The sequence below is a fragment of the Chaetura pelagica genome, unplaced genomic scaffold (genome assembly GCF_000747805.2).
Source record: "Chaetura pelagica isolate M959 unplaced genomic scaffold, ChaPel_1.0 scaffold123, whole genome shotgun sequence".
NCBI classification, from domain to species: domain Eukaryota; kingdom Metazoa; phylum Chordata; class Aves; order Apodiformes; family Apodidae; genus Chaetura; species Chaetura pelagica.
The window spans coordinates 6,528,104-6,540,417 of record NW_009953295.1 but is presented as its reverse complement, the minus strand read 5'-3'; the positions used below and the strand labels follow the sequence as shown (position 1 = coordinate 6,540,417).

General features: G+C 37.5%; 1 protein-coding gene across 1 annotated transcript in view; it reads left to right on the top strand.

Annotated features, from left to right (window-relative positions):
• Window positions 1-12,314, top strand: part of MYO16 (myosin XVI) — a 277,452-nt gene that overhangs the window by 224,905 nt on the left and 40,233 nt on the right. The window contains 3 exon segments of the mRNA XM_009997923.1: window positions 2,836-2,932; window positions 10,169-10,437; window positions 11,045-11,051. Of these exon segments, the coding sequence (XP_009996225.1) occupies window positions 2,836-2,932; window positions 10,169-10,437; window positions 11,045-11,051 (373 nt within the window).

Genomic DNA, 12,314 nt, shown 5'->3' with positions numbered 1-12,314 from the left:
AGGCAGAAATGAAGAAAAAGTGAATGACTTGGCCTAGGCCTGAAAAAAAGGGGGGGTGGGAGAAAGGCTGCAATGTGATGCAGAGTTTGTGGAAAGGAGAATTGGAGTATAAAGCAAAAACATAATTGGAATAGAAGAATATTATTTTATTAAGTGTTGGTATCCAGGCTTTGGTTGTCTGAGAGCTATTCAGATACAAATGGTAATTATAACTGCATGATAATTTAATTACAGTGAACCATATGAATAATAATTCAGTTATTCTTACAGAAGAATTCTGGGTGTAAGAGGAAGTGATTAAGAAGATGGAGGGTTTAGTAGCCAAAGCTAGTAATAAGGCAAGTTCAATATGTGTTTTGATAAGATGGGTGGAAAAAATAGTTGTTTGACGAGCAATTATTACAGAATTCTCAGGGTTTAGTGACAGAGTGGATGTGGTGGGAGGAGATAAGGTGGAGTTCTGGTATCCTGGAAGAAAGCTGAAATCACAAAAGTAGGAAACTTGATGGGAAAACATGAAAGGTTTGCTTGTTCATGATACAGGATTAGATTTCTAAAAGAGAAGCAAATTTAAACTGAAGAAGATAGTTTTTGACCTCATTTTTCTTACAACTTTTGGATTAAATGAGGAGGAAATGGGGATGAAAGATTCCTCAGGAAATTTAGCAAGCCCTGGCAAAGAAGCAGATTCCAGAACAGATGATGGATGAAGAAGGAAGTCACAATGCTGAGACAACCAGGCAAAGAGAGAATTTTGAAAGCACAGGAAGAGAAGTGAAAACTTTTGTTGGAAATCACCAGTCAAGAAAATGAGGATGGAAGTATGTCCCTAAAAGCAGGTTATGAAAGCACAATGAGATCTCAGTGAGATTGCTTCAGATTAATATGAAGTTAAAAATTGGAGGGTAGCACTCAAGATAATCTATTGAGTAAATATAAAGACATAATTTTACTAGAATAACTACCATTGTAGAAATAGGACCTAGGAAAAGGTAATATTGTTCTGGAATAATTACTCCAATTTGCAAGTAGACGACTATTCCAGAACAGATGGTCTGAATAGAAAAGCTGCCCTGGAATAGCTTAAGTTTTACTAGTATTTCTATAGCTGCACCGTTTTCCAAAATAGCTGTTCTAGGCATTTTCCACCATGCAAAGAAAGCCTATTCCCTATTTATGAGTTTCAACAATGGCAAGACAAGTAAAATGTGTTTTTTATCACCTGCCTTGACACAATTTGCAGTAACACAAAAAGGCCTATTTTATTTGGAGAAGAGATACTAACAGGGGAAAAAAAAAAAAAAAAAAAGCCTTCCAGTTTTGTCATTTGAGAGCATCTGATTTAGCTGAAAGCCTAACAGTTGCACCATCATTGTCTATCAGCTCAAACTACAGAATCAGAGACTTTTAAAATCATTTGATTCAAAATAGGTTTTTTTTCTCTAAAGAGGAGGGAGGACAAAAAATGCACCCTAGTCATTTCTGAATTTTGTTAATGGAGTGTAGACATGGTATATATGATCTGGCTCTTTCTAGTTCATTCCTATCATTGATGTACATCTGACAATAATGTTTGGATTAAAAACAATCAGTTGAAAAGGTGTGGCAATCTCCCTGCTGATACCTGTTGCTCAGATCTGTACTGAAAAACACACCAGTGGTGCAATGGGAAGTGAATGAGCTTGTGAGCTGCAGACAAACAAGATTTGGAATGAATTTCTGCAATTTCAGCCCGACTGGTGTTAATCAATCAGTCAGTATGCCTATTAGCCATACAAAATTAATAGCTAGAGAAAAGCTATAATCTTTGCTGGTTAGCACAGGTCTCTGATATTGGTCCTTTTATTTCTAAGTAAAGGAAAGTTTCTTCTACAGAATTCCTGACAAGAAAATGCTGTAAGAAAAGCCATTTCTTAATGCATTTTTTTAGCTACTTACTCTTTTTAGGGTAGCTAGGTTATGTGTGCTTTGGGGTTTTTTTTAAAGGTATTAGAAAGGAATACTTTTGAAGATTATACAGAAAAGAATTTTTAAGGATTGTTTCAGCATGTTCAGAAGGCATCAAATGGAAAGCCTTTTCTTTTGATCCAACTTGCTATTTTTTTCTGTAAAGGGGAAGACCATCTAGTGATTGTTATTAAGACCTTCAAGAACTAGATCAGTTAAACTAAGCAACCACTCATCACCAGAATAAGCTCATACACTCAATCAATACTTAGGATATTATTATTCACAAATAAATCTCTGTCTCTGGCTTCTCTTGATTCTAAAAGGAGACTGCAGCACAACTTCATCAGGCAAGCCTGGGAACTAGAATTCATTGTTTTACTGGACATTAGGAATCATTCTCACCAAGAGCAGTGAGTTTATCCCACCTTCCAACTTGAGCTAAATTCTTCTTGTTCCACAGATGAAAGCTGTCACCATTTTCTGCTCCACCTCGGTTGCCTGTCTTCTTGCCCACATGTCCGTGTTTTATAAAAGCTAAACCTTATTTTCTATTACATTGTCTAACAAATTAGCATTATTATGTTTATAATGTTGTGGGTTTTTTTCCAGCTTGTATTTAACTTGAAGTTTGTAGTACCTTTTCTAGATGTTTTTGGAACTGAAGGAGTGCTGGGTCTCTTAACAGTTTACTCATCCTTTCCAGATACATCTTTTATTCAACAAAGTGATACAATCTCTCTGTACAACTATTGCTGTTGTACTTTTCTTAAATTGCAGATCTCATCTCAACCCTTAGCTGGATTTTATATGTATTGTCATTATTTGTTTGTCACCATTTCGGCCTTTTAGTTAATGGTGAAGGTTTCCCTGCTGTTTGTATTCTAGATAGGAGTCCGAAAAGTGTTTCTTAAGTACTGGCAAGCTGACCATCTCAACGATTTGTGCCTTCAGCTTCAGAAGAAAATTATAACCTGCCAAAAAGGTAACAATTACAGAAAAGTACTCCTGACCTGTCACTTTGTACAATGAGCATAACAAAAAAATTTCTTCTCCTTGAATGGTTGCAGATATATTTCCAGGTAACAACTTAGACGTATTTTTTGAGATGATCCTGACATTGGTAATACTTGTACTTCTATCTGTCAGACATAATTTTATGGCAAACTGTTGGCTGTAATTAAAACTTGGGGGAACCTGAATATTTCCGTTTTTAAGTAGGTTCAGTGATCTTTCAAGGCATTAATAGCACCTGTAACTTCTTGTTGCAAATCAAATAGAGTAATGATGATACAAATTGCTATGTGTTCAAATATATTGGCAGTGAATATAAAGCTAACAATGTAATATGTTTAATTGTTCTTTTCTTACAGCTTTCATGTTTGATAGGGGTTGGTTTTAATGGTTGGCATTTTTTTCGCCTTCATGCCTGCATTTTTACTAAGGTCACACTGACAATTTTTGGCACATTTTTAAAAGGAGGTATTATCCACTGCCTCCTGATTTCCTCTTACTTCTGTTCCATTTCCTATCAAAATCTCAGATAACTGTTGAAAATGTGAATATTGCTTTGTTTAAAGAACCTTCCTTCACACAATACATTATTTATCTAATTGGCTGTTGTCTGCAGCAATTCCCATTATCACCTTTTCGAAGAAAATTTGAAAGACAAAGATTTATCTTGTTTTGTTTTTTTTTAGTTAATACGTAATATTGCAGAGTTGAGAATATATAAACCTCTTTGATTTTAACTACCTGATCTTCAATGTAAAAGATATAGTGAAAAAGAGGAAGCCAAAAGAAAACTTGAAGCAAGTAAAATCAAAATAATGTCTGTTCAGGAATGAATGTGAAGAGTGACAGTTCACACAGGCCACAGTTCACCTGAGTGGATAACTTGTGCCTGATTTTTTGTGTAAATCCTCCTGTTGTGTTCACATCTTTCGAAAAGCAACAGTGATTCATTCTTTTTCCCTTCTCATGCTGAATTATCATAGAAGGGAAATATTTACATTTCAGGGTCCACTTTGCAAGCAGAGTGCTTTAATATAACCCTACACCAAAACGTAAAACACCCTCAGTTGTGTCCATATTTTGCAGAGGTAAGAGAGAAGAAATCTGCCAAACCGTGCCTGAAGAATTAAGATAATAGGACTTCTTGGCTCCTTACAAAAATGGTTTTTTTTGGTTTTGGTTCTAGCCCTCCTTAATTAGGCTGACTTGAAAAGTAATTTTCACCAAAACTGTGTGTTTTATCAAAGCTGTCATTCATCTACATGTTTTTTTATGGTCTGGGAAACCTGAGAAAATCAAGAACTTGATGAATAAGGAGTAGCCAGACATCCAGGTGACTATGTTGCTCATGAAATACGTTGCCCTTTGCAAACAGGTACAATTATTAACTTGCAGAGTTAGCCTAGAATCATAGAATCATAGAGTGGTTTAGGTTGGAAGGGACCTTAAAGATCATCTAGTACGATCCGCCCTGCATGGACAGGCACACCTCCCACTTAGACCAGGTTGATCAAAGCCCCATCCAGCCTGGCCTTGAACACTTCTGGGGAGGGGGCTTCCACAACTTCCCTGGGCAACATATTCCAGTGTCTTACTACCCTCATGGTGAAGAACTTCTACTTAATGTCTTTCCTGAATCTACCCTTCTCCAGTTTAAAACCTTTGTTCCTTGTCCTATCACTACATCACTACACTTGTAAAAAGTCCCTCCCCAGCTTTCCTGTGGGCGTCTTCAGGTGCTGGAGGACTGCTATAAGGTCTCTGTGGAGCCTTTTCTTCAGGGTGAACAACCCCAACTCTCTCACCCTGTCTTCATAGGAGGGGTGCTGCAGCCCTCTGAACATCTTTGTGGCCCTCCTCTGGACTCACTCCAATAGCTCTATGTCCTTCTTTTGTCGGGTGCTCTAGAACAGAACACAGTACTCCAGGTGGGGTCCCACAAGAGTGGAACAGAGGGGGAGAATCACCTCCCTCGATCTGCTGGCCATGCTGCTTTTGATACAGCCCAGGAGTTGTTTGGCTTTCTGCGCTACACACACACATTGCTGACTCATGTTGAGCTTCTCATCAATCAGCATCCCCAAGTCCTTTTCCTCAGGACTATTCGCTACCCGTTCTCTACCCAATCTGTATTTGTGCTTGGGATTGTCCAGACCCAGGTGCTGGATCTTGCACTTGGCTTTATTAATGAGGGGTCCACCTCTCGATCTCGTGCAGATCTCTCTGGATGGCACCCTTTCCCTCCAGCATGTCGACCTCACTGCACAGTTTGGTGTTGTCAGCAAACTTGCTGAAGCAGAATTCAATTCCACTGTCCCCATGGGGACATCGCTGACAAAGATATTAAACAGTGCTGGTCCCAACTTCCATCCCTGAGGAACACCACAGGTGTTGACCACAACTTTTTGGTATCTAGCCAATTCCTTATACATTGAGTGGTTCGTCTATTGAATCCATATCTTTCCAGTTTTGACACCAGGATGTTGTGCAAGACAGTGTTGAACCCTTTTCACAAATCCAGGTAGATGATGTCAGTTGTTCTCCTCTTGTCCACAACATTGTGAGCCCATCATAAAAGGCCATTACATTTTTCAGGCACAATTTGCCCTTGGTGAAGCCATGTTAGTTGCTAACATCCACTTCCACATTTTCCGTGTACTTTTGCAGAGCCTTCAGGAGGATCTGCTCCATGATCTTGCCAGGAACAGAGGTGAGACTGACTGGCCTGTAGTTCCCTGGGTCTTCCTTTTTTCTCTTTTTGAAAATGGGAATTATGTTTCCTCTTTTCTAGTCAGCGGGAACATCACCAGATTGCCATGACTTCTCACATATGATGGAAAGCAGCTTTGCAACTTCATTAGCCAGTTCCCTCAGGAGCCACAGATGGAATTTGTCAGGTCCCATGGTTCTTTACATGGTCTTGAACTTGCTCTTCTTCTACAGTGGGGGGATTGTCTTTATTGTCTTTCTCCCAGTCCCTGCCTTTGCCTTCTTCAACTTGGGTGGTGCAAACTGAGGCAAAAAGAAGAAATGGAGTACCTCCGCTTTCTCCATATCCCAAGTGACCAGGTCTCCTGCTTCCTTCTGGAGAAGACCCACGTTTTCCCTAGTCTTCATTATATCACTGACATACCTGCAAAAGTTTTTCTTGTTAGCCTTCATGTCCCATGATTTGGAGAAAAACAAAACAAAGCAAGTCACATAACTCTTTTTCTATTATCCTGAAAGTTAACTTATGCAGACAGAGAAACGTGTCAAAAGTAAAATGAAAGGATGTACAGAAACACTTTATTTAAAAAAACAGATGTTAGTTTAAGGACTCTGTAATTTTTCTTTTTTTTTTTTTTTTAACAGGTATAAGAACTACTTATGGAAAGTTTTGACCTTATTGAATCTATGAGAAAACTGTTTGTATCTGTAGAATAGTCCATCATGGTGCAGTTCTTCCATTAGAATTGATGTAGATTAGGAATTGACTTTAACACTGTACACACAATAGTTAACACATTTTGTCACATATCCCAGAAACACGGTCTGCTTGAATTTCGATTATCCTCATCTTTATCCTTAGCTGAACTGTAAAGAAGTAGATACTCTTCCACCTTGTGCGTGCTAACCTCAATTATTTTAATTTGCAGAACTGAGAGTTAGTTTAGATTTACATAAATGAGGAACAGGTTCATAAGACAATCTTACCTAGCAGTAGATGGAACTGACCAGTAAAGATCTAGGAGATGACAATTTCATTTCACATCGTTTTTTGAGGTTAGAAATTTATTTTTTGTTCTGTGTTCAACTGAAGACAAATATCTTTCCAATGCTCTCATAGAGAAGGAAATATGGTGAAATGTCCATCTTCTAATGAAAACCTGAGCTACTCAGTTCATCCAAATGTGTGCAAAAGAAAAAAGGGGTGCCAACGCTTCCTGACAAAACTTTGTTGTCTGTTTCTTAAAAACTTCTCAATTTTGGTGAAAGTGCATAATTCAGAGCAGCTGTGAAGTCTAAATGGTTCAGCTAGCTGTACTGGATGTCATTGTACTGGACAATTTTAGCAGGCTCTGCATCATTCATGCCTGATAACAATCCTACCTGAGGACTGATCCTGGTATTTCAATTTCTAACCAACCTTACTGGTGTTACCAACCTTTTTTTTCTGTTGTTGAGATAAAAATACACACATACACACACACTTGTAAAAATGTTGTTTTTCCAAAGCATTTTTCCAAAGTCATCCAGGATTTGATGCTTAACCATTTGTCAAATACCCTATCTGTGCTACAGCAGGTAAGTTTAAAGAAAATACTGGAAGTGGGGGAACAATTTTTTATTACTAAGCTCTTTTGAATTTTTCATATGTGTGTTCTATGAATGTATTCATTACCTTTGCAACAGCAACATTATTAATTCAGACTCAGTAACATGTATATCCAATGTGAATCCTCTCATAAAATTTTCAACAAATAACTGTACAATGAATTTCCTTTTCAACTAAACTGGGTAAATGTATTAATCTTTCAGGGTTTAAAGAAGTCCAATTTTATAAAGTGTAACTAAAGAGATTGAAAATGGAATGGCTGGTGGTGATTATAAAAAAGTAAACCTTCTAAGTTGTTATAAATGCTCTAAAAGTACCTGATTTTAAATGTTTCCAAACCCAGTGAATTTTGGACAGGAGCATCAGATGGTCACTATGCATCTCTAAAAAAATCTTATTATACATACCTAAACAAGGAAATAGATGTGGTAAAAAATACTTAACATAGCCTCTCTTTTAGCTTTATATTTTATTCAATAACAGTTTACATTCATAAATTACTAATTGTGTCATTCTCTGTTTACATTTTTCTTTATATGAATTCAGCTTTACTCTGTCATTTTATGCTGTTCTGCATTGTTCCTAAGGCTGAAACTTAGTTACATTGTTAAAAAGGCTTAATGCATTTTAGTATTTATTTTACCTTTCAGTCTTAGTATAAAAATTTTCAGTATTTTCCCCCCAACTCAAACCAATGTCTTATACAGCCTGTTGCCTGCCGACTTCACTTATGGAAAACTTTCAGTGACTGTGAGAGTAACCATAATAAGCAAAGAAGACATTTGATTGATTTGACAAAAAAATACAACACAAAAAAACAACCAACCAAACAAACAAACAAACAAAACCCAACGACAAAAACAAAACAGCAAAAAGCACAACAAACCCACAGATTAAGTACCTTTAGTTAGCCTATCTCTTTCTTCTAAGTTAAAACAATAACTCAAAAGATACTAATGCCACCCTGTTGCAGGTAGAGCGATTAATTTAGTGCCGGATTCATCGTGGTTGCTTATGGCTTGGAGAGGTGTACACTTCACTTGATAAAAACCTGGCTGCATGTCCAGGCCCAAAGAGTTGTGTTGAATAGAATTAAATCCATCTGGTAGTCAGTCACAAGCAGTGTTCCCCAGGGTTCAATGCTGGGGACAGTTCTGTTTAATATCTTTATTAATGATCTGGATGAAGAGATTGATTGAGTTCGCTCACAGTAAGTGGGCAGATGACATGTTAGCGGGGAGTGTTTATATGCTTGAGGGTAGAAAGGCACTACAGAGGGATCTGGACAGGCTGGATCGATGGGCTGAGGCCAATTGTAAGAGATTCAACAACCCCCAGCAGCACTACAGACTTGGGGCAATGTGGCTGAAAAGCCACTAGGAAAGATCTAGGGCCTCTGGTCAACAGGCAGCTGAACAAGAGCCAGAAGTGTGCCCAGGTGGCCAATAAGGCCAACAGCATCCTGGAAAAGAGTGTGGCCAGCAGGAGCAGGGAAGTTATCGTACCCCTGTGCTTGGCACTGGTGGGGCCGCACCTCAAATACTTTGTTCACTTTCGGGCCCCTCACTACAAGAAGGACATTGAGGTGCTGAATCATGTCCAAAGAAGAGCAGCAATGCTGGTGAAGAGTCCAGAGATGAAGTCGTATAAGAAGTAGCTGAAGGAACTAGGGTTCCTTTGTCTGGAGAAGAGGGGGCTGAGGGGAACCTTACCACCCTGTACAACACCCTAGAAGGAGGTTGCAAGCAAGGTGGGGGTTCATCTCTTGTCCAAGTAACAAGTGATAGAACAAGAAGAAATAGACTTAAGTTGTGCTAGGTGTTGTTTATATGAGATATTAGGAAAAAAAATATTCACTAAAAGGGTTATCAGGCACTGGAAGAGGCTGCCTGGGGAAGGGGTAAAGTCACCATCCCTGGAGGTATTAAAAGACTTGTAGATGTGGTGCTTAGGACACGGTTTAGTGGTGGACTTGGCATTGTGCTAGTTGGATCTTAAGGGTCTTTTCCTGCCAAAATGATGCTATGATTTTATTACTCTAGTATTCCGTTATTCTATTTAGAGAGGTCCTGTGATTTGTGATTCTGAACGGCTGGGTACCTCTGAAAATTCGGGGGACTAGGTAGCATTTAGGTAAAATTTGTTGCAATGAATGTACGTACTTAGGGAAGTAGTGCAGAAAGCTATTATAGGAGATACACCAAAATCTCCCAACATAAGACTGACAAAGGTTGTGAAAGACAGGCCTAGTAGATAGATAAATCTGATGCAATGTGGATGAAAATTTTAAACTGAAAAATGCAGACATGATGTGACAGATACATTTGAGAAATTTGCATTAATTTAACCTAATTGGTTTTTTGCTGAAAAGAAATGAGCAACAAAAGGTCTTTAAGTGTAATTTAAAAATCTTGTGTCTGTTTTGATTTCTTTTTAGCTACACAGAAGTTTTTAAGCTTTTTTTTAAGGTGACCAAAAGCAAAAGATAATTTATTTCTTTCTGCATTTAATGCAACAATCATTTATTCGGGGTTTTCTTTTGAAACAATGATCTTTTGACCTTTGCAGTAAAAATGTATGCTTTCAAAATCTGTAGCATTCATCCAAGTTTCCAGTTATAATGTAATAAAAAAATAAGGATCAATGAAAGGAAACATTTTGAGTTGTGATAGCTCAGATTTATGAATTAATTTACTATCGTTTTGCTTTAAACACTGACAGCAGAACACAGAGTTCCATTTTAGTATGTTATTCATAAGCCATCACATCTTTTCATTCTTCATGTAGGACATTAACTGAGCTAATTTGCTCATGTGTACATCAGAACAGACAGTAATATTAAGCTCTTCACTAATTAATTAGTTGTCTTTCTTTGGTCTGTTATGGTAGTTATAAGAGGATTTCTAGCTCGCCAGCACTTGCTACAGAAGATGAGCATCAAACAGCAAGAGGTCACCTCAGTCAAAAGCTTCTTGCAGAACGCAGAGGATATGGGATTGAAAACATATGATGCCTTGGTCATTCAAAATGCTTCTGACATTGCTCGGGAAAATGACCGGCTCCGCAATGAGATGAACACTGCTTATCAGAGGGAAAAGTTAGAATCTAGAAACAGACCAGAAGAAGGTCACAAAAGGTAAGATGAGAAGACATCTATGGTGAAGAATTAAAGTGTTTCTTCAGTATTAATTATTTCCTTCCCTTCTTAGAAAGTCATAGATGTAACTGAGGATTCATAAGAGGATTCTCAAGTATATATCCATACCAAACCAACGTTAGGCGCTATTTTTTTTCTGTAGTCAAGCAATTAGGTCTAGAAACTTAAGAACATCCCTAATATTTGATTCAGGGGACACTGAGCTCTATAGGAACTTATTCAAACCTCTGAGGCGTATATTTTTTACAGAAATATCTTTCATTGATGATAGATTATAGTTAACTTCCATCACACCAAACAAACAAAAGAAAAATTCCTCTAACTTAAACTTCCAGCATTGGAAAATTGAAAAGATAACAAAAAAACAGCAGTAAAGTGTTAAAATACAATTCAATTCAGACTAAGAAATCATAATTATGCATTGAAGTAGGTGAATTCATTGTGAGGAGGTTTCTTTTCTCTTATTTAAAAATAGAGAAATGTTTTTTGTTTAACTGATCAGAGTTTTCAAGAGCACCTATTTCACAAATTCAGCAAATGCTGGAGAACCTTTCTGTAGGAACTCAGTCCCTGGTTCATTTCCTGTCAGACAGCTGAGTGGGCAGAAGAAGCATTTGCAGTTAATAGGTAGATGTGTATAACAGGAATTATAGGAAGTATAACTTGCTGGACACATAAATGTTTAGTTTTCCATAGGAACTTAATTTCCATCCAGAACAACTCCCTTTGGTTTCATTGCTTTTGTCAGTGACTTTTATTAAAGTGAAAATGGCAGTGCATCTGCTTAATTAGCTTCAAATATCCCTGTGATTACATATTGGAGGAAATGCCTTTGTAGGAAAGACTGTAATTAAACATTACAGTGAAAACAAATTATCCACTGAGCACCATGCTTTCATCTTTAGCTATTTCATTTGCTACATGGACAGCTGGCTATATCCTGTGCATGGTTTCCAGCTCTGCTGGTGATTTGCCATGCAGAAATACAATTTAAAAAACCAAATGCTCAGGGATTTGTTTGTAAAATGACTACAGACATCATCTGATACATTACCACTCAAAGTTAAAAGGTTCTCAGAGTTTTTATTTTTGGAGGAATAAAATGTTGGAAGATGTTTTGTTAAAAATCAGTTTGTTAGAAGGAACTGATACACATTTCTCAATATATATCAAAATAGCAAAACAAAAAGGAAAAAAAATGAATAAATAAAGCTCCAAATATATCATTGGAATAATTAAACATGTCATAATTAGTATTATTAAAGTGATAAACAATAGTGATGCATAAACAGGAAGGTATATAGATAGTGGAATTGTTCAAGCAGCCAAGGTAGCTGGTTAAAAAGGTCATCTACTATTTTAAAGATTTGCATTATCTAAATGAAATTTGTAGTTGTCTTTTTCGAAAATAATGATAAAGGCTCCGTATTTGCTGCCTCAGTAACTTTCCATTAAAATGGATTTCCCAGAAATTATCATTCAGATAGAAAACCCGGCTTTTGATTGTGTGTAACAATCAAAGTGTGAACAATTCATTCAGTGAATGTCTGATCAACAATATGAAACTGCTTAAGGAAGGCTGCATTTGTGTGAGAAAGGGCCAGTGTCCTGATTTATCATGAAACAGGAAATGGAAGAAAGCTAGCAGCTTGATCTGGATTTGTTTGTCAGAAGATTACTACACACATCCCCTTGACACAGCAGGGGAGTTGTGAGATTGTTTACCAAAAAGCTGTTGTTATGTTTGCATGAACAGGTCCATTGTTATCACTCGAGTAATGCATCTGGGCCTCTTTTCTCTGTTTTCAGAGCTGAAGACAAGGGTGGGAAGGTCTCTGAGGACAGCTTTGCTGGCTGTCGAACGCCTAAGCACTTCCA